The following is a 21,968-nucleotide window of genomic DNA, read 5'->3' on the forward strand; positions in this document are numbered from 1 at the left end:
ATTTCGACCTATTGGCACTTGCTTGCTTCAGAAACGCTGCCATACTCATGTTAATCTTAAATTCTAGTTCCAGCATACACACACACACACATAATCACAGCCACTCATAATAGCCAGCTTTGGTAATTAACCAAACCGGTTACCAAAAGTATAACCAATCGGATTATCTGTAACAGAATGCTCACTCAAATATTACCCAGTTCGATGACTACCAATGTTCAGTTTGCAGTCACAGTTTGTATAACATGCCATTCGGATTTTGGTTATTCTCACACGTTCGCATCCTACTTTTCAGCACTCCACGGTCTAGTTTGAATCGTTATTCAGCAAAATTGACGCATATATTCAGAGTTCCTTGTATCCGCATCCGAACATGATGACTGAGCTTCGAACTGAACACTTTAGACGTTACAGAGCAATTCTTTAGCCCACAAAATTCACGCGAACCTACTGCCCTGTGACTGGCTGATACACATCATAACCAGTCCGGTATTAGTATTAAAGGGCGCAATCTAGCATCTCTTACATTTGACCACTCCCAGCTTAATAGCTTTTATGATCGATTTGCTTTATGAACAAATACAGAAACTCCACAAATATCAGAATAGCTCCCTCTTTAAATAACAGATTTATCGTAACATATTTCTTGTGATATGTCTGCGTAAGCAGAAGAAACTAACGATCAAAGTCCGAGAACAATTTATTGGACTGTTCAATTAACCAAAACAAATTCTCCAAGTATAACACCAACACACAGTGATCCGTCTTCGAATCACAACTACATACAAGAATAATGTAGAAAACAACTGAAATAATTTCCTACTAGTCTCCGCCAGAGACTTCTCTGATATACCAAGCCTAATCCAGAGATCAGCGAGAAGATCGAAGCTGGGCTGCCAGATGCGGCAGCTATCCACGTCTGCTGGGGGTTGATGAACTGCCGATGTGCGGCCGAGAGCCGGCCTCTATAGCGCTTCGGCGGATGAGTACCTCGGAACTATTTTCCATCACGTGGTTTGACGTATGAAAATAGTTCCGGGATCTGCAGCGACCTCTTCCTTACGTTTATGTGGGCCAGTAGTGGCCCCTGGTGGTCGCTGGTGTCTTTGCTGTGTTGTTGTTGTTGCCGTGGCCGTTCATCAATATTGCCTGTCGGTTGTGTAGTGCTTCGGTGTGCCTGCGAAGCGGGCAACCCGCGGCTGCAGGCTGTCAGTTTGGTTGCTGATACTCTAGGCGCCGTGATGTCTGGTGGAGAAGGCCACAGCATCTTGTTTTCCCATTCCAATAAACTGGCTATTTGTACATTACAAAATTCCCCTGAGAGTATGATTCACTGTCTCTGTACAATCGTTCTCACACTAACTTGTACTCAGTTAATAGATATAACAGTATTAATTTAATATCTTACTTTCCATTCATACCATAATTCACATTACTAAACAAATTTGCAATATTTAACGAGGCATAATAATCACAATAACCTACAGTTTTGTTTCCAAAATATGTTATAACCGCTTCATAATTTCATAGACCGAAAGAAGCCCTTTGGCCAAACTCGTAACTACTTGCAGCTAGCTACTGGATTAGAGTGCATCTGTCAGGTGATAACCATGATTCACTGTCTCAAGCTGCCTGCCCGCTATCGTCTCTTTACTCTCAACATAGGCGTGATACAAAGCGCTACACCTGAATGGTCCTGCTGCTGATACGTCTTAATAGATACCTCTCTTATTTACACGAGGCATGTCACGAGCTTGTCCCAAACAAACAATATGCAAATGCGGTTTCTGAATGAGAAAGCTGCCGTTTAACCTTTCCTTGCACACAGAATGTATGTGGCGCTATACTGTTATATTGCTCTTTTATCAATCAATTAAGAATTTTAGGGTTCGCTTACAGAAAATGAAAGAGCAATGAAAATTTCCTACATCCATTTTTATACAATGCTAACGTTTGCAGGGATTGTCCTTTCAGGAGTAATTATAGGAGCTGATCTTTCTGGAAATAGTTAAGGTCGACGGTTTACTTCTTTAGTGTGTGGTCTTCCAATTTCTGTAATTTAATTGTCGTTTGGCAAAACGAATCTTGCTTTGGTCCCGTGTTGCCTGGATTGGACGTACTTTTTCCTCATCGGCATGCTGCGTCTTCTGTCAACTAGAAATCATTTTCTCGTACCGGGTTGATAAAGTAATTAGCTGAATAACTTTTTTGTGTTCTTAATGACTCGTAATTTTTCCCTTTAAAAGCGGAGTTTTTATTACATGTATGGCTGATTCGGTCAACACACTCCAGCAATGAGTGATACAGACACAAGAAGCTAATTAAAAAAATTGAATATAGCCAAGTCATCGAATGTTGGTTAAGACTTCAGAGATTTTAGTAGTTCCTATGACTATGTACAATTTACCGTAATTAGTTACAAAATAATTAACTTTATCGCCAAAAAAAAGAAAAATGAAATTAATTCTTCTCTCACCTTTCCTAGATACTTTATGGCGTTACTCCTACATATTTCGCACGATTTTGCTGAAATATTATTTGTATATCCAGGCATGTTTAAGGGTCATTCTGAAAGTAAAGAACTTTTTTCTGTAGAAAATTCGGTTATAATTAAACAAAACTGTGTTTTACATACAATTTGATACAAAGCCACTTTTCTACGTAGTCGCCGTTCAAATTTAGGCACTCGTCGTACCGTTTTTCCACCTTGTCTATGCCTTCTGTGTACTCAGTTGCCGCTAAGTTGTTGAACATCTGAGTAATGGCTTTAAGTTTATCATGAATTCAGTAGCGTTGTCCACTCAAAAAATCTTTCAGTTTGGGGAAATAAGTGATAATCACTTGGGGCTAAGTCCGGACTATAATGCGTATGTTGAAACATTTACCACAGAAACAGCTGAAGCAAGTCGTGCGGCACTCTCGCTACATGCGGTCGTGCATCAACGTGAAGGATGGTGACTCCATTGGTTAGCATTCCGCTCCGCGTGTTTTAAATGGCGCGCAGGGAATTCGTTGAAGCGTCTAACAGTACGCCGCCACAGTCTACCAATTCTGAAACGCCATCTTCTTGGGTTTTTGTGTCAATTCTTGCTTAAAGTCACAATCGAGGACCTGCCCGAGCGATCTTCGTCTTGAACATCTTCCGTCCGCCATTAAACGTAATACACGACTTGCGAACTAACTCTTCGTTCATCACGTTACTGTAAACTTCAGTTATCTGTCTATAAATTTTGATGAGTTAGACTTTTTTCGCGTTTAATAAACAGGTAACACTACACACGTCACACTTGTAGGGATATTCAATTTTGTCACACATGTTTAAGTCGCACAACTAACAAGGGAACCTCCCCATCGCACCCCCTTCAGATTTAGTTATAAGTTGGCACAGTGGATAGGCCTTGAAAAACTGAACACATATCAATCGAGAAAACAGGAGGAAGTTGTGTGGAACAATGAAAAAAAAAGCAAAATATACAAACTGAGTAGTCCATGCGCAAGATAGGCAACATCAAGGATAATGTGAGCTTATGAGCGTCACGGTCCCGTGGTTAGCGTGAGCAGCTGCGGAACGAGAGGTCCTTGGTTTAAGTCTTCCCTCGAGTGCAAAGTTATGATCTGTTCGTTCGTTCATTGACGTCTCTGTTCACTGTAATAAGTGTAGTGTCTGTGTTTTGCGACCGCACCGCAAAACCGTGCGATTAGTAGACGAAAGGACGTGCCCCTCCGATGGGAAACGAAAACATTTGATCGCAAGGTCATAGGTCAACCGATTCCTCCACAGGAAAACACGTCTGATATATTCTATACGACACTGGTGACGGCATGTGCGTCACATGACAGTAATATGTTGTCGACCCACCTAACTTGTACATTTTGCAAATGGGTAAAAAGTTCTTCTACATTGCCCGATTTAGGTTTTCTCGTGGATGTGATAATCACTCCCAAAAGACGGACAGATAATAATTGTCTGAAAATAAAATAAAAACTTTTCACTCGGGGGAATACTTGAACCAAGGACCTCTATTTCCGCAGCTGCTCACTCTAACCGCGGGACCATGGCGCTCCTGAGCTCAGATCATCCTAGATGTTGCTTATGTTGCGCATGGACTACTCAGTTTGTATATTTTGCTTATTTTTTTCATAGTTCCACACAACTTCTTCCTGTTTTCTCGATTGATCTGTGTTCAGTTTTTCAAGGCCTATCCACTGTGCCAACTTATAACTAAATCTGAAGGGTGTACGATGGGGAGGTTCCCTTGTAAGCAGTAATCAACCGTATTGGATAGTAGCTGCCGCCAAACTGAATCGGATGCATACTGAGGTCAGTGGTCCGTCGGCGATGGTGGTAGGGGAAAGCGGTCAGTATGATATCTGTCACATGCTGTCTTCGTGGTATTTTTTAAATGCCTTTCGCTTTGCAGTTTCTCGCAGCTGGTATCACATGCTTGTATTTAACTTCTGTTACCGTAGAAGAGCAAGCGCTGCTTATGCGTGTCGGTGTGAGTGGCAGTAAGAGTACGACATGTTGGCAGGAACCAGCGGCCGATTGGCGCCGCGCAGCGCCTGCTGAGCGGCCGAGGCTCGATGGCCAACATCATGGGCTTCCACCTGCAGGTGAACTGGCCCGACACGTTGCACGAGCACGGCGTGCTCAGGGGCTTCTGCTACGGGGCCATCGTCGGCGTCGTGGCGGCCATCATGTCCAACCCCGCCGAGGTTAGTCACCAGTCGCTCCTATGCATTTACCTCTGTCTTACTGTACAGCACTTCATGCGTGTGAACCTGAAGCACACAGTACGCGCATATACAGATGGCGGTAGTATCGAATACGCAAGGTATAAATGGACAGTGCTGTCACTTATACTCGTGTGATTCGTGACGTGATTATGGCCGCACGACGGGAATTAACAATCTTTGAACGCGGAGTAGTTGGAACTGAACGCACAGGACAGTCCAGTTCGGAAATCATTAGGGAATTCAATATTCGGAAATTCACCGCCTCAAGAGCGTGCCGAGAACACCACATTTCAGGCATTAGGATAAGGATGCCTTATTCCGTGATACCCCCAACACCGTGATAACTTGGTTCAGCAATGTGCCACGGCGTTAGGATCCATGTGCCTTGCTTTCTGAAACATCCAACAGATAGCGCAGGTTGTCTGCTTTCCAATGCTATGCGCCCCAGCTCTCTGAGGGAAAGAGCAGAACTACAACACGGTTAGTGCACTGTGCAATGAACATCGGTCAAACGCTCGAGAATTGCTGTGCTGTGTTACCGGCTGCTCAAGAAATACTAATGTGATAGGTAAATATTAGTGACAAAACGTTAAAAATGCTTCGTAACATAGATAAATGTACAGGGAATCATTGCATGTCAGTATTGTAATTATATCGTGCTTACACATTCCTGGAACACTTTTCCATTTTCATGTTTTATTTTTACATTTTCTGCAATATGGCCTCTTACTGAAACAGGACTATCATCAGAACTATAGATGAAATATAGTAAAATTCATGAAAGGGATGCTATGCATACATATATCTTCTGTAGAGTGTAAAACAAATAAATATATAATTTTCATTAAATATTTTGATGCTATAATGGCAGAAATATTTTCAAGTCAACATTATTATGTCATAATGAGTGAAACACTTATTTATATTTATTTTCTGGGGATACAATGCTAATAAGATAGAATATAGAGTAATTTTTATAATTTTGCTTTAGGTTTGTTCTGCTGTCATAATGAGTGAAACACTTTTTTATATTTATTTTCTGGGGATACAATGCCAATAAGATAGAATATAGAGTAATTTGTATATTTTTGCTTTAGGTTTGTTCTGCTGTCATAATGGGAAAACGCAATAAAGAGATAAAACGCGGAAAACATTCCATCAGATCATATGATGGAAGAAGGCTTGAACTGGCTGTAAGGAAAGTTTTACAGGATGACTGGTCAGTTTACAAAGCATCGAAGGTTTATTCAATCCCTTGGACCACTTTAAAAGAAAATGTCATGAAAGCTACTGAACACTTTGACTGCACCACAAATGAACTTAAAAACTTTGAACTTGGGAAAGTGGGTAGGCCGTTTGCTCTTCCTTCAGCTGTTGAAGTGCAGCTTGCATCCTACATCATTAAAATGCAGGAGATTAGATTTGGACTGTTAGCCACATAAGAAAACTTGCCTACAGATTAGGAGAAAAGTGTAGCCCTAAAGCAACAGTAAGGTTCAGTTTGGAAAATAAAATTGCTGGAAAAAAGTGGTATACTGGTTTTAAATGTAGATTCAATCTAACATTGCGAACACCTAAAAACTTATCCTGATATCGTGCATGTTGTGCAAATCCGATATTAGTTCAATAATTTTATGACTGTCTTGAGAAAGTTATGAATGATGACAATTTTATAAATTCACCCAATCAGATATGGAATTGTGATGAAACAGGGCTGATGTTTGTCACAGCTGGGTTAAAAATTGTGACAAGCATAGGGAAAAAATACATCTACAGACGAGTTTATGCTGAAAGAGGAACAACAACAACAACAACAATCCTTGGCTGTGGCAATGCTGCTGGGAAGTCTTGTCCAGTCCTAATAATCTTTAAAGGAGTGCAGAATATTCCAGCATTAAAAGTTGGTGCCCACTGTGATGCCATTGTAGAAGTTACTCCAAAAGGTTGGGTAAACAATGACATTTTTGTGAAGTGGATGCAGCATTTCATCAGATCACTTCCACCTGCCAGACCTGTTCTCTTATTGATGGACTCTCATGGGTCACATTTGTCTCCAGAAGCACTGCAAATGTCTGAAGAAAATGGGATAATTCTACTGACATTTCCATCTCATACGAGGCACCTACTGCAGCCCCTTGATGTTAGTGTCTACAAATCACTAAAAAGCTCCTGGAAAGCTGAACTTGATTCGCATATGAGGCGGAATCCTGGAAAGGTGACAAGCAATGCCCTCTTCAATGCATGTTATGACAAATCATTCTGCCCTCAAATAATTAAATCAGGTTTCAAGAAGGCACGGATACACGCTTTTAACAGAGATGCAAATCCACCAGAAGCCCTAGCACCCTCTTCGGTTTCTGATAAACCAATTGCTGATGTTAATGTCACGCCAGAGGGAGAGCAAATATTGTCCATTCCTGTATGTGAACCTTCTCCAGTAAGGAGGACTCGCAGAAAATCACAGTCTGCACAAGTTCCTACCATATCGCCCACTATATGCAATGCTGATAGGCCTACTGAACCTGGCCCATCTTCTAAAAGACTACAGGGAAGAAATAGGGGAAGAAATGCCAAATCTCATGACAAAACTGTGTGTTCAGTGTGCAATTTGGACTATGAATGTGATGTGCATGTGGTGGAGCAAAGTGGATACAATGTTGTTTTTGTCTTCAGTGGTATCACAACAAATGAGAAGCTCTAGGGGATGATTGTGATGAAGAAGTTTATATGTGTTAAGTGTGTGCAGATTAATGTTTTTGTTTGTATAATGAGATGCCTGGTTTCTCTTCTCGTAGTTGGACTTTTTATTGGTTATCTTTGTTTTTTTTTCGGTATTGAGCATCATCTCATTTTTTTCTTCTGTGTTACTTTAGGTGTAATTTAGGCCTTTTTGATCACGCTAATATGTTGCAACATTACAGCAATGTAATGGATGACAATGAAATGTTATCAAGTAATAGTTTTGTATATTTTGTGTTTTTTTTGGACTCATGGAATTAGGATTCCACTATCACAGATTTAGGAATCTTGTCACGCATTAGGAGCCTCTGTCACTTAATGTATTTCTATACTTTTCGTTGTATGTGTAAAAATTAACAATAACTAGCAAAATAAAAAAGGTTAGGGAACATTGAAACTGTCTACATGACATGTTATTGACATGACTTCTTATCATTTATGGACACTGAGCAACACAATACGAAAGATATCACTGAATTAGGCATCCTTACCCTGCAACTCACCACAGACAATGTAGTGGCCCACGACCTTCGCTTAACGACCAAGAGCAGCGGCATTTGCATAGAGTTGTCACTCCTAATGGACGAGCATAACTGCGTGAAATAACCCCAGAAATCAATGTGAGACATCGACGAACGTATCCATTAGGGCAGTGCACTGGAATTTGGTGTTAATACGCTACGGCAGCATACTACCGATTTGAGTGCCTTTGCTAACAGCACAACATCGCCTGCAGCGCCTCTCCTGGACTCGTGACCATATCGGTTGGACCATAGATAACTGGAAAACCGTGGCCTGGTCAGATGAGACCTGATTTCGGTTGGTAAGAGCTGATGGTGGTGTTCGAGTGTGGCGCAGACCTCACGATGCCATGGACCCAAGTTGTCGACAGGCACTGTGCAAGCTGGTAGTTCCTCCACTATCGTGTGGGCTGTGTTTACATGGAACTGACTGGGTCACTGTCTGGAAATGGTTACGTTCAGCTACTTGGAGGCCATTTGCAGCCATTCATGGACTTAATGTTCCCAAACAATGATTGAATTTTAATGGGTGACAATGCACCACGTCACAGGGCCACAATTGTTTACGATTGGTTTGAAGAATATTCTGGACAATTCGAGCAAATGATTTGGCCTCCCAGATTGCCCGACATGAATCCTGTTTAACATTTATTGGACGTAAACGAGAGGTCAGTTTGTGCACAAAATCCTGCACCGGCAAGACCTTCACAATGGTGTATGCCTATAGAGACGACATGACTCAATATTTCTGCAGGGTATTTCCAACGACATATTGAGTCCATGCCATGTTGAGTTTCTGCGCTACACTGAACAAAATTATGTCCGATGAGATACTGAGAGCCGGGTACTGTGGCCGAGCGGTTCTAGGCACTTCAGTCTGGAACCGCACTGCTGCTATGGTCGCAGGTTCGAATCCAGCCTCGGGCCTGGATGAGTGTTAATCCTTGGGCTAGTTGATGACCTCAGGTGTTAAGTTCCATAGTGCTTAGAGCCATTTGAACCATTTTTCGAGATATTAAGAGGTATCCCATGACTTGTCACCTCAGGGTATGCAAAATCACCTTACGTGACTGATTGAGGTAGATGTGGAGGCAGCTGCTCCAACCACACTACAACTGTCAGGGATAGGGATGGGGAAGAAATCACATATCTGTTACAAATGACGGTGAGTGGGAAGTCGCAGCTTTCACAATAACAACTTTACAGTATCTGGCTACGATTTCAATCACTACTAGAAGTCAGAAGTGTAAAATAGCAACTAAAAGTAGCATTTAACATTCAACGCCATGTGCTACCTGTTGGTGAAGTTCGTACTTCTTTTATAAGTATCTTGTGTATGATGCTATGACTGTATAGCCTACCTATTGTGGAAGCAATGAATCAAGATGCCAGTTTACGCTGAGAAAAATTTTACACTTGTTTACCTGACATGTTTGGCGAGGGTGACACTGGACTCCCATCTACTGTGGAAATCTTGGTTGTGTAGCATAGACCGAGATTTATGTTAGTTTGAAGGCTGATAATTCGGCTGGGTTTGTGAACCAAACGAATCTGAATGCCAAATAGAAGATTGACCTGTGGTGTACGATAGTGTTCACGTTCAGGCCATGTTGAAATACGCTTAAAGCACTTTCTATCAAATACTAATACGGCAAGATAAATTCAGGAAAGATATATTAGATAATGGACAAGGCTCCGTCCAGTATTTTGATGCATGTTATCCACACATATTGTACATGAACTACGAAAAATGCAGGGGGAGGGTCCACTATGTAACTTTTGGCAAGCGTATTCACAAGACGTATTTTTTTTTTCAGCACTAGGTTACACAGGTAAACTTATGTGTATATGCAAGTATTGCACTTAAACTATTCCTGATGTCAGCTTTTAACTGAAACTTATTAAATAAACACATTCGTGATCGCATATAAATTGTTAATTTCTATTTTTTTAGGTGACCGATTTCGGTTTCTAGGTGATTGTCATTAGATCTGCATTTCTTGATGAGAATAGGAATCGGTGGCGTGGAGCAGGTCCATCTGTGCTGGCATGGAGAACACTGGCGAACCTGCTGCACGCCAGCGACTCTTACTGTCATCACGAAATGTAGACCTGCTGACGATCTTCTAGAAGATTGAAATCGATCGCCCAAGAAATTGAAATTAACTGAAAGCTATGTATTTCCTACCCTTTTCATGTGCGTTTCATCAACTTTAAACACATAACCAAGTCTATATTAATAACCGCAAGGCAGAAAATTTAGGGATATGGCACAGCTTAAACAAGAGGAAAATGTAATTTTCATGTTATTTACTCACAGTGTATTTCATGTTTATTTCTCATCGATTTCAAATCGCATAGTAAATTTAATGACACTCTGTTGAAAAACTCAATTTGCATACTTTACAGACGAGAACATGTCACTTCTGCTGCATTTAACACAGTTCACCTGCTCAAATCTATCACACAGCTTCAACGACTGATTGCTTTACAAGTGAAGTGTTAAATATTTGACGTAAAGCATGTAACCGAGAGCGAGTTTAGCAAAGATTCGAAATTACGTTTGAAATTTGTTGGAGGTCGCAAACTTTTGTTCTTATGAGACACTGGCTGAATACAGTCTGGATAATTTGCGCTCCATTTTAAGCTAAAGCTAGTTTTTCACGCATTTCATTGTTTATGACGTCATATGTCCTGAACCAGACCTTTTTCTGAACTATGTGTCGCAGGGCTATATAATTTCGCGGACACATTCAGTGACATATGTAAATGCTGTCGGAAAAGTGTGTTTCAAATAGAGTTAGTAGTAAAGAAGAAATAAATTACAACGTCTTGCCTGCTATTTTAAGCAAAAGTTAGGTTTTTCACATTTCTCTGTCTTAATGACGTCAATGTTGTGCAATGATATAATTGTGCAGATACGTTCAATGAAATGTGTGGATACGATCTACGAGATGTGTTGGGAATACGAGTAGAGTTAGTAGTAGAGAAGTAATAAATTAGAACGTCATGCCTGATGCTGAAGTTTTACTGAAAGGACGAAAATGTAGTAAGAGATAAACTTTTTCCCTTTAATCATTTTGTGGGTGCTGTCAGCGAGAAAAGTTTCCGTAATGCTTTGGAATAATCTTTAAAATATTTGCTATTGTCTGTTAATGCTATTTGTGACTAAATCACAGTGTAACAGGTACCGTGATAAAAATTGTAAAAAGCTGCGACAAATCGCAACTAAAATCACAGCTACTGAAAAAAGCTTTCACGGAAATCACTATTATCGGAACGTCACAGTTTATAACACTCCTAGTCAGGGTCTTTTTTCGGCGAGTCCACTATAGCAAGGCAGGTAACAGTACCAGTGGTAGCGTATCGGACGAAAGCGACACAGGCGATGGACTGACGTAGAATCAGAACTAAGTGTAAAGTGTTAACATAGATGATGAGATATATTAAACTCAGTTCAAAATTACTTTGACACTGTCCTTTTGGCGGGAGCACGTGGAGGCATGGAGCACAGTTGCCACATCACACACAAAGCACGTGAGTAATCTTACATTTCATTCACCTGTCTTAAACTCCCAAAACATTCAGTTTACTGAACTAGAGCTGGCAGCATTGTGTTTTGGAAGATCTGAACTACGATTTGATTTAATTTTTATTTGCACGAGAAAATTTTTATGGCGATATGAGGAAAGTTTACGAAAATGATTTCGTAATGGCATTACAGAATCTTCGACCAGCAAGAAACCTTTTTTTTTGTTTTAAGATAGACGAACAAATTATCCCAGCTAAGTCTTAGGAATAAATCATGTTTCGATGTGCTCTGAACTGGAGCTGTGTTAAAGATCTTTGGAGTTAATTGTGATGTGTAATGCTCACCACTCGTCCGTTAAGAGCTAAGCGGTTGCCCCCTTGTTTTCATTACTAGAAACAGATCACCACATTTATAATTATTTATTACATTTTTTGATCAGCCATGCATCTTTATCTTTCCTCATCTTCAACAGTTTATGGCCACAGAAATACTCACAATGAAACCTCATATTGTGAAAATGCACAGTCCACACCTGCCATGGAGGCGGCCTTTGTCAAGGATGGGATGGGGGCAGCTGGAAGGGAGGTGTTTGGAATCGAAAGGAAATTAAAGGAAACGCTGGTATATTATGATACCGTCTGCCACGCCTGAATACTAGAAAACAAAATCGTCTGCTCATACCAAGGCTGAAACTCGAGAGACACACTTCACTTCCACCTTCTACGCAGGTCACGACCGCTATTAACCACTTGACCAATTTCTCATGTCTACATAGTAGCTAGTCGGTGTGTGGACACTTTTTGTGCATTCAGGGCTGAAAGCATACCCATTAGCGGCTTTTACAAGAAAGAACTACTACTCTCCTGAGGGGACAGGCCGTTTCCTAGCCAATCTTCAAATCAGTGTTTTCATTTCAATTCAAAGCTGTAATAGTTCCTTCGATCAGCTTATTAGCTGTTAAAACATTCTATAGCTAAGAGAGCATAAAATATTTTTTGTTTAAAATAACCGATTTCAACAGACTACGCTGTCATCGTCAGGTCTTAAAATCTGTTGTAAAACACGTTCGTATTATGCTGACCTCACGTACAAGAAGGCAGGTGGATAAAAATAGCACATTGTAAAAGGTTTGTCATCGCTAAAATATTTAAAAACAAAAGCACCTTGTGAAACAGGCTATGCCCATATATACACTCCTGGAAATGGAAAAAAGAACACATTGACACCGGTGTGTCAGACCCACCATACTTGCTCCGGACACTGCGAGAGGGCTGTACAAGCAATTATCACACGCACGGCACAGCGGACACACCAGGAACCGCGGTGTTGGCCGTCGAATGGCGCTAGCTGCGCAGCATTTGTGCACCGCCGCCGTCAGTGTCAGGCAGTTTGCCGTAGCATACGGAGCTCCATCGCAGTCTTTAACACTGGTAGCACGCCGCGACAGCGTGGACGTGAACCGTATGTGCAGTTGACGGACTTTGAGCGAGGGCGTATAGTGGGCATGCGGGAGGCCGGGTGGACGTACGGCCGAATTGCTCAACACGTGGGGCGTGAGGTCTCCACAGTACATCGATGTTGTCGCCAGTGGTCGGCGGAAGGTGCACGTGCCCGTCGACCTGGGACCGGACCGCAGCGACGCACGGATGCACGCCAAGACCGTAGGATCCTACGCAGTGCCGTAGGGGACCGCACCGCCACTTCCCAGCAAATTAGGGACACTGTTGCTCCTGGGGTATCGGCGAGGACCATTCGCAACCGTCTCCATGAAGCTGGGCTACGGTCCCGCACACCGTTAGGCCGTCTTCCGCTCACGCCCCAACATCGTGCAGCCCGCCTCCAGTGGTGTCGCGACAGGCGTGAATGGAGGGACGAATGGAGACGTGTCGTCTTCAGCGATGAGAGTCGCTTCTGCCTTGGTGCCAATGATGGTCGTATGCGTGTTTGGCGCCGTGCAGGTGAGCGCCACAATCAGGACTGCATACGACCGAGGCACACAGGGCCAACACCCGGCATCATGGTGTGGGGAGCGATCTCCTACACTGGCCGTACACCACTGGTGATCGTCGAGGGGACACTGAATAGTGCACGGTACATCCAAACCGTCATCGAACCCATAGTTCTACCATTCCTAGACCGGCAAGGGAACTTGCTGTTCCAACAGGACAATGCACGTCCGCATGTATCCCGTGCCACCCAACGTGCTCTAGAAGGTGTAAGTCAACTACCCTGGCCAGCAAGATCTCCGGATCTGTCCCCCATTGAGCATGTTTGGGACTGGATGAAGCGTCGTCTCACGCGGTCTGCACGTCCAGCACGAACGCTGGTCCAACTGAGGCGCCAGGTGGAAATGGCATGGCAAGCCGTTCCACAGGACTACATCCAGCAACTCTACGATCGTCTCCATGGGAGAATAGCAGCCTGCATTGCTGCGAAAGGTGGATATACACTGTACTAGTGCCGACATTGTGCATGCTCTGTTGCCTGTGTCTATGTGCCTGTGGTTCTGTCAGTGTGATCATGTGATGTATCTGACCCCAGGAATGTGTCAATAAAGTTTCCCTTTCCTGGGACAATGAATTCACGGTGTTCTTATTTCAATTTCCAGGAGTGTATTTTACTCATAGTTGCTTGTTGCAACAAGCAACTGTAATATGTATATGGACACATACGTAAAATGAACGTGTTTTTCACAAAATTTCTCTAATTTCTCGAATTTTCTCCTCGCGTTCAATACGCGAGATGTCTGTGCGGGGTGGTAATATGTTGTCCAACTCCTCCTGGAAAGTGCTGTTCCGAAATTTCAATAGTAAATCTCTCCGTGACGTATAGCGCCTCTCTTGTAACGTCTGCCAATGGAGTTTGTTTAGCATCTCCGTAACGCTCTCTCGACAGCTAAACGATCCCGTGACGAAACGCGCCGCCCTTCATTGGATCTTCTCTATCAGTCCTACCTGCTAGGGATCCCAGATAGATGAGCAATACTCAGGAATCGGACAAACAAGCGCCTTATAAGCCATTTCTTTCGTGAATGAGTTACATTTCCTTCAGATTGTTCCGATGAATCTGAGTCTGGTATCTGTATTTTGCAATATCTGTTTTATGTGGTCATTCCATTTAACGTCGCTGTGGATAGTTACGCCTAGATATTTTACGGCAGACGCTGTCTCCAGCTGTTTGTCATCAATAGTGCAGCTGTACAGTAGTGTATTTCTTTTCCTATGTATGCGCAATACGTTACATTTATTTACGTTCAGGGTCAGTTGCCAGAGCCTGCACCATTCATCAATTCTCTGCAGGTCGTTCTGCAAATTCTTACTATCTTCTGGCGTTGCTACTTTGGTATAGACAACTGCATCATCAGCGAATGGCCTTAAAGAGCATCTGACGCTTTCTACTAGATCATTTATACATATTGTAAACAGCAATGGTCCTATCACACTTCCCTGTGGCACTCCGGATATTACCTTTACATCCGTCGATTTTCTTCCGTTAAGAGCTACGTCTTGAGTTCTGTCTGGAAGAAAGTCTTGAATTCAATCGCAAGTCTGCTCCAATACTCCGTAAGCTCGTATTTTTTTCGTTAACGGCAATGCGGGACGGTGTCAAATGCGTTACAGAAATTAAGGAACATGGCATCAACCTGAGCGTCGTTTGTCCATTGCACTGTGGATTCCATGGAGCAACAGAGCGAACTGAGTTTCGCAGGATCTCTATTTGCGAATAACTCTTGAGCCTAAAATATGTTCCATAATTCTAAAACAGATTGACGTCAACGCTATAGGTCTATAATAGTGTGGATCTATCTTACGGCCTTTCTTAAAAACGAGAATGACCTGCGCTTTTTTCCAGTCGTTAGGTACCTTTCGTTGCTCAAGCGATCTACGATAAATTACTGCTAGAAGAGGCGCAAGTTCTTTCGTATAATCTTTATAGAATCTTACATGTATCTCATCTCGTCCTGACGCCTTTCCACTAGTAAGCGATTGTAGCTGCTTTTCAATTCCGAGATCGGTTACCTCAATATCTTCGTTCGTACGACGATTGAAAGGAGGGTCAGTGTTACGATCTTCCGCGGCGAAACAACTTCGAAAGACCGAATTTAGTATTTCGGCCTTATCTCTGTTATCTTCCGTTTCGGTGCCGGTGTGGTCGCTGAGAGAATGAATAGATGATTTTGACAGACTTACTGATTTTACATATGACCAAAATCTCTTAGGGTTTTTACGTAGGTCGGTTGACATCGTCTTACTTTCAAAATCATTGAACGCTTCTCTCATTGCTCTCCTTACGCTCATTTCGCTTCGTTCAGCTTTTGTTTGTCAGCTAGGTTTTTACTTCTCTTGAATCTGAGATGAAGTGCTCTTTGCTTACGTTGCGCTTTTGTAACACGACTGTTAAACCATAGTGGATCTTTCCCATCGCTTAAAACCTTACTCGGATCATACCTGTCTAGAGCATATTGAACGATGCCTTTGAATTGTTTTCATTTGTTCTCCACATCTTCGTCCTCATAACCGAATATTTGATGCTGACTGCTGAGATATTCTGAAATTTGTATCCTGTCACCCTTGCTGAGCAAATATAACTTCCTACTTTTCTTTGGGTTCTACTTTTTGAGTTGAACAATGATTGTTGTGCTAATTTAAGTCCAGAACAAAAATACAGTACCTTCGCTGCCCAAAGCAAACATTGAGAGTAGTAGCTTTCAATGAAAAAAGAAATGGCTTTAAATTTTTCGGTTGAACGAAGGAGGGAGAAAACGCCTAACGTTAAGCTGCGTGCAAAGCCGGTTTCGTTTCGTAAAATCTGAACATGAACTGTATTGACAGAAGGAAGATTTACACGCAGTACGGAATGTGCGGCAAACTCAAACTCGCGAAAGTGTGAAAAAAAAAAAACTATTCGGAAGATTTAGAACTGCTTGTGAGAGTTAGTTAACCATTACCAAGTGAAATTTACGAGACAAGACCTGAATTGCAACTGAGGTGAACATTACTCCTTTCCAGGCTTCTTCGACGTGGCTAAACAGATTCAGAAAATTACATGGAAAAGGAAGTCGCAAAATTATGAAGTTTCCTCAAGTAAATGTGTAGGGAAGATGTCATTAATAGATAGTACTATAGACAAATTCGTAGGTTTTGTTATCCTCTAAAAAGCTGTGTATAAAGCCTATCAGACAAGTTTCATGCAAGCGGTGTGTGCTGACTGCACTTTATCATTTCGAGCGGAAAGTGCAGTTGATGAATGCTATGACAAATTCGTATACAACAATGTCGGTGATGAGTATCAGTGGATTACGGTTTCCGCTCCAGGAACCAAAAACCAAATTACGGCCAAAAAATTGGTCAGGTGCGAGTAGGTCTCACGCACAGAGGGTTCCGTATATAAATCTGGCATAGAGCCATGCAGGAGGCAGGTCACCATTATTGTAATAATCAATAATTCTGCATTCTGGCTGACTGGGTCGGAGTAGTAAAAGTCAACATCAGGCAGGGAATGACTGCATTGCTCACATGACGCGTTTCGGAATTTATCCATCATCAGATTTCCAGGAGCGATTGCTGCACATAGATATGGCGTTTCAAGCTGTAAGTGAAACAAACATTCGCAGATTAGTACAAAAATCGCTCCTGGAAATCTGATGATGGATAAATTTCGATACACGTTATATGAGAAATGAAGTCATTCCTTGCCTGATGTTTGACTTTTATCATTGCTCTGTAGTCAGCCTGGACGCAGAACAATTGATTGTTTTAATTTCAAGTTTGACGTCGGATAACAAATGACAAAAGAAATATTTTTTCATGTCATATAATTACAGATTAGCAATTCTAGGATTTATTCTCGTATTTGTACTGTGAAATCTTGCCTTTTATCAAATTTCACTATTCTAGATCAACGGAAAGTGCTTATAGGTTTTGATGAGTGAATTTGCGAGTGTCAAAGAATGTGAGATAAATGGGCGTTTCTTTTGGTTGTATTGACATACAAGAGTTGACTGAAAAGTAATGCCTCCACCTTCGTAACTATTCAACATTTGGTAGCATTGGTATGCGGCAGGTACTGGCTTGTTGCGTAGCTATTCTCTACAGCTCCAGTTGGCGGGAAGCCTTAGCATTGAACGGCTGTGTTGTTACAGTGTTTAAGTATGGAACCCTGCGCAGACAGTCGGCCAGTGCGATTTAAGCAACGTGCAGTCATTGAATTCTTGACAGCTGAAGATGTCACCCCAAAGGATATTCATCAGAGAATAAAGGAAGTTTATGGACATTGTGTTGATGTGAGTACTGTGCATCGGTGGGCTAGTAAGCTTAATGATGTTGAGGCAGGAACATCTGACCTGCGTGACAAACAGAGAGTTGGACGTCCTGTAACAGCAAACACCGAGTTTTACAAGCAAAATGTTGACAGACTGATTCAGGACGATCGTCGTGTCACTCAGAGAGAAATTGAAAGCTCAATCGGCATTTCACAAGAACGTATGGGTCACGTTATTGCTTTGCTTGGCTATCAGAAGATCTGTTGCACGATGAATACCCCAGATGCTGACTCCTGAAATGAAAGCGCACAGAACTGAAATTTGCCAGGAACTTCTCTCGCATTATGAGACGCACAGTACTCACATCAACACAATCACCATAAACTGCTTTCATTCTCTGATGAATCTCCTTTGGGGTGACACCTTCGGCTGTCAAGAATTTAATGCCTGCACGTTGCTTAAATCGCATTGACCGACCGTCGGTTTCAGCCAACCCTTGTAGAAGCTTACACTTATTACACCACCAAGGGCCTATAAACCTTAGCATGTGATATACGAGGTGCATTCAAGTTCTAAGGCCTCCGATATTTTTTCTAATTAACTACTCACCCGAAATCGATGAAACTGGCGTTACTTCTCGACTCCCCCCTGCGGGTTCGGGGGTTAGAATAGGCCCGCGGTATTCCTGCCTGTCGTAAGAGGCGACTAAAAGGAGTCTCACTTGTTTTGGCCCTATGTGATGGTCCCCTCTCGGGTTTGACCTCCTTCTTTCTAAATTATTCCGAAGAGCGAGCCAATTGGGGAAGGGCGCCTTACATGGTGCACTGTATCCGTCGTGCAATTAGACCTTTAGCCGGCTTTCACGTCGTTGCAATGGTGTCCCGCTCGTTTTCGATCTTTAGGGCGGGGATACGTCCCTGGGTGCGATTACCACGCTGCCCTCTGCAGTGTTTCTTTTAACTGCGACGACGACCTTGGACAGTTTTGCACCTAAGATCCAGCACGGTAGCCAGTCCGTTGTGGTGGGGCCGCCATGTACCCTCTTGGTTGTAGCCCCCTGCTGATGCCTGCGCCGTTAACTCCCCACGTATGCCAAGGAGTAGATGCCTATCCTCCTGGGGCATCAGGACTCCCGGCAACGGCCATCCTGCCAGGTGGCCTTTGCTGTGGCTGGGTGGCGCCCGTGGGGAGGGCCCTTGGTCGGAGTAGGTGGCATCAGGGCGGATGACCCGCAATGAAGCGTGGTACATCATCTCTCGCTGGCGGCCAGCCGCCAGCAGTCTCTAAGCGTTCTCGGGCTCAATTTAATGCTCAGAAGTACGATCCGAAAACGTTCCCCTCCCTGGCCACGCCGTGGGAAGAGCGTAAGTCCCAGGATGGAGGTAACAGTTATTCGCCCCGATTCTTAGTTTGCACGAGAGCTGATGGGGAGTCTTTTCTCTCCACAAAGCCTCAGTTCTTCGTCGAGCATTTAGAGGACAAGTTTGGGGAGGTGGAGGGCTTGTCTAAAATGCGCTCTGGCTCAGTACTGATACAAACGGCATCCTCCGCCCAGTGACGCAGGTTACTTGCTTGTGACAAGTTGGGGGATGTTAACGTTACTATTACTCCACATAAGAGTTTAAATATGGTCCAGGGTGTTATTTTCCATAGGGACCTCCTTTTGCAGTCTGATGACGAGCTGCGCGCCAACTTAGAACGTAGAGGTGTTCATTTCGTCCGGCGCGTTCATCGGGGTCCGAGGGACAATCAGGTTGCTACCGGTGCCTTCATCTTGGCCTTCGAGGGTGATACGTTACCGGAAAAGGTCAAGGTGATGGTCTACCGATGTGACGTCAAGCCCTATATCCCTCCCCCGATGCGGTGCTTCAAGTGCTGGAAGTTCGGCCATATGTCTTCCCGCTGCACTTCCAGCCTCACATGTCGAGATTGCGGACGCCCATCTCATCCCGATACTCCATGTGCCCCGCCTCCCATCTGCGTCAACTGCGGGGAGCACCATTCACCTTGCTCGCCAGACTGCAGAATATTCCAGAAAGAGCGCAAAATCATGGAATATAAGACCCTGGACCGACTGACTTATACTGAGGCCAAACGGAAATACGACCGATTACATCCAGTGCGAATGACAACTTCCTACGCCGCTGCTACAACACCTGTGCTAGCCCCATCAGTTTCGCGCCTTCCGGCTGGATCGACGAGTGGTACAACTCCTCCTGCCCCCTTGCCAGTGGGGGGCTCTACCCACCGGGTTGCTCCTGTGCCACCTACCTCAGGAGCAACACCATCCCCCCCATCGGGGACGTCGGTCCCCGCTTCTAAGCCGGAGAAGTGTCCAACTTCTTCGGCTTCTCACGCTCGCAAGGGGTCCCTTGGGTCCCTCCCTTCCCAGGTTTCCACCGGCGGGAAGGCTGACGATAGCCAGTGGCGTAAGTGCCCACAATCTGCAGGTCGAAGGGCTTCCCGATCCTCCTCAGTCCCGGAGACTGAATCGGTGAAGCCCTCCCAGCCAGTTAAACCCAAGGAGCAGCGTGAGAAATCAAAGAAGAGCAGCTCTAAGCCCAAGGAACGCGCGGTGGTAGCCACCCCCTCGCTACCTTCTAGCTTTGCGTCTGAGGACGAGGTGGAGATTCTGGCGTCCGCTGAGGACCTCGATCTCGCCGGTCCCTCAGACGCCGTGAATAGCAATAGCACTAGCACGGGTGCTCAATCGGAGGCAGCAGGTGACCCAGTGGCGTAATCTGCCGTCCCAGTCCCGGCACGCCTTTCTCAGCCATGGACAAAACCATCCTCCAGTGGAACTGCAGCGGTTTCTTCCACCATCTAGCTGAGCTCCGCCAACTTATCAGCCTTCACCCTTTCCTCTGCATTGCTCTGCAGGAAACTTGGTTTCCAGCAATGCGCACCCCCGCCCTCCGTGGCTATCGGGGTTATTATAAGAACCGAGCAGCTTATGAAAGGGTGTCTGGTGGCGTCTGCATCTATGTCCTTAACTCTCTTCACAGCGAGTCAGTCCCTCTACAAACAGCTTTAGAGGCTGTCGCTGTTAGGGTGTGGACGCCGCAGGCTCTTACCGTCTGCAGTCTTTACCTTCCACCGGAGGGTGATGTCGCGCAGCATGTCCTGGCTGCGCTGATAGCCCAATTGCCGCCACCTTTCTTATTACTGGGCGACTTTAACGCCCATAACCCTCTGTGGGGTGGGTCAGTGGCAACAGGTCGAGGCGCCACCGTTGAGCATTTATTGTCGCTGCTCGATCTCTCGATTTTGAATGATGGTGCCTCCACACACTTCAGTGTGGCGCATGGCACCTACTCCGCCATTGACCTTTCAATCTGTAGCCCTAGCCTCTTACCATCTGTCCACTGGAGTGTGCATGACGACCTGTGTGGTAGTGACCACTTTCCGATTTTTCTGTCACTACCACAGCGTCACTCTTCTGGGCGCCCTAGCAGATGGGCTATGAATAAGGCTGACTGGGACTTGTTCTGCTCCACTGCCGCTATTGAGCCTCTCTCAACTGATGCCATTGATGCGGTGGTTACATCGGTCACCGCCGGCATCGTCACTGCCGCCGAGTCTGCCATTCCCCATTCTTCTGGGTCCCCTCGGCGGAGGGCTGTGCCTTGGTGGTCGCCTGAGATCGCTGAAGCGATTAAAGATCGCCGGCGGGCGCTCCAGCGTCACAAGCGACATCCTTCCATGGACCACCTTATCGCCTTCAAACGGCTGCGTGCGCGGGCCCGCCTCCTTATCCGCCAAGGCAAGAAGGAGTGCTGGGAGCGGTATGTGTCCACCATTGGACTCCATGTCACTCCATCGCAGGTCTGGGCCAAGATTCGACGGGTCTTCGGCTATCGGACCCCTGCCAGCGTCCCTGCGCTCTCACTGAATGGAGCAGTTTGTACTGACTCCGACGTCATTGCAAACCGCTTAGCAGAGCATTTTGCTATGAGTTCCGCTTCTGCGAATTACCCCCAGGCCTTCCGCTCCATTAAAGAGCGGATGGAACGTCGGAGCCTTTCTTTTCGCACCAACGCTTCTGAACCCTACAACGCTCCATTCAGTGAGTGGGAATTTCAGAGTGCCCTTGCCGCTTGCCCTGATACCGCTCCCGGGCTAGATCGCATCCACTGTCAGATGCTGAAACACCTTTCAGTGGACTGCAAGCGACGCC

General features: G+C 44.4%; 1 protein-coding gene across 1 annotated transcript in view; it reads left to right on the plus strand.

The window, feature by feature from the left end:
- LOC126154527 (mitochondrial 2-oxoglutarate/malate carrier protein-like) overlaps positions 1 to 21,968 on the plus strand; it is a 113,884-nt gene that overhangs the window by 40,820 nt on the left and 51,096 nt on the right. The window contains exon 3 of the mRNA XM_049916150.1: positions 4,533 to 4,716. Coding sequence (XP_049772107.1) covers positions 4,533 to 4,716 — 184 coding nt within the window. The remainder of the gene's footprint in view (positions 1 to 4,532; positions 4,717 to 21,968) is intronic.

This window comes from Schistocerca cancellata, chromosome 2 (genome assembly GCF_023864275.1).
Source record: "Schistocerca cancellata isolate TAMUIC-IGC-003103 chromosome 2, iqSchCanc2.1, whole genome shotgun sequence".
In the NCBI taxonomy this organism is placed as follows: domain Eukaryota; kingdom Metazoa; phylum Arthropoda; class Insecta; order Orthoptera; family Acrididae; genus Schistocerca; species Schistocerca cancellata.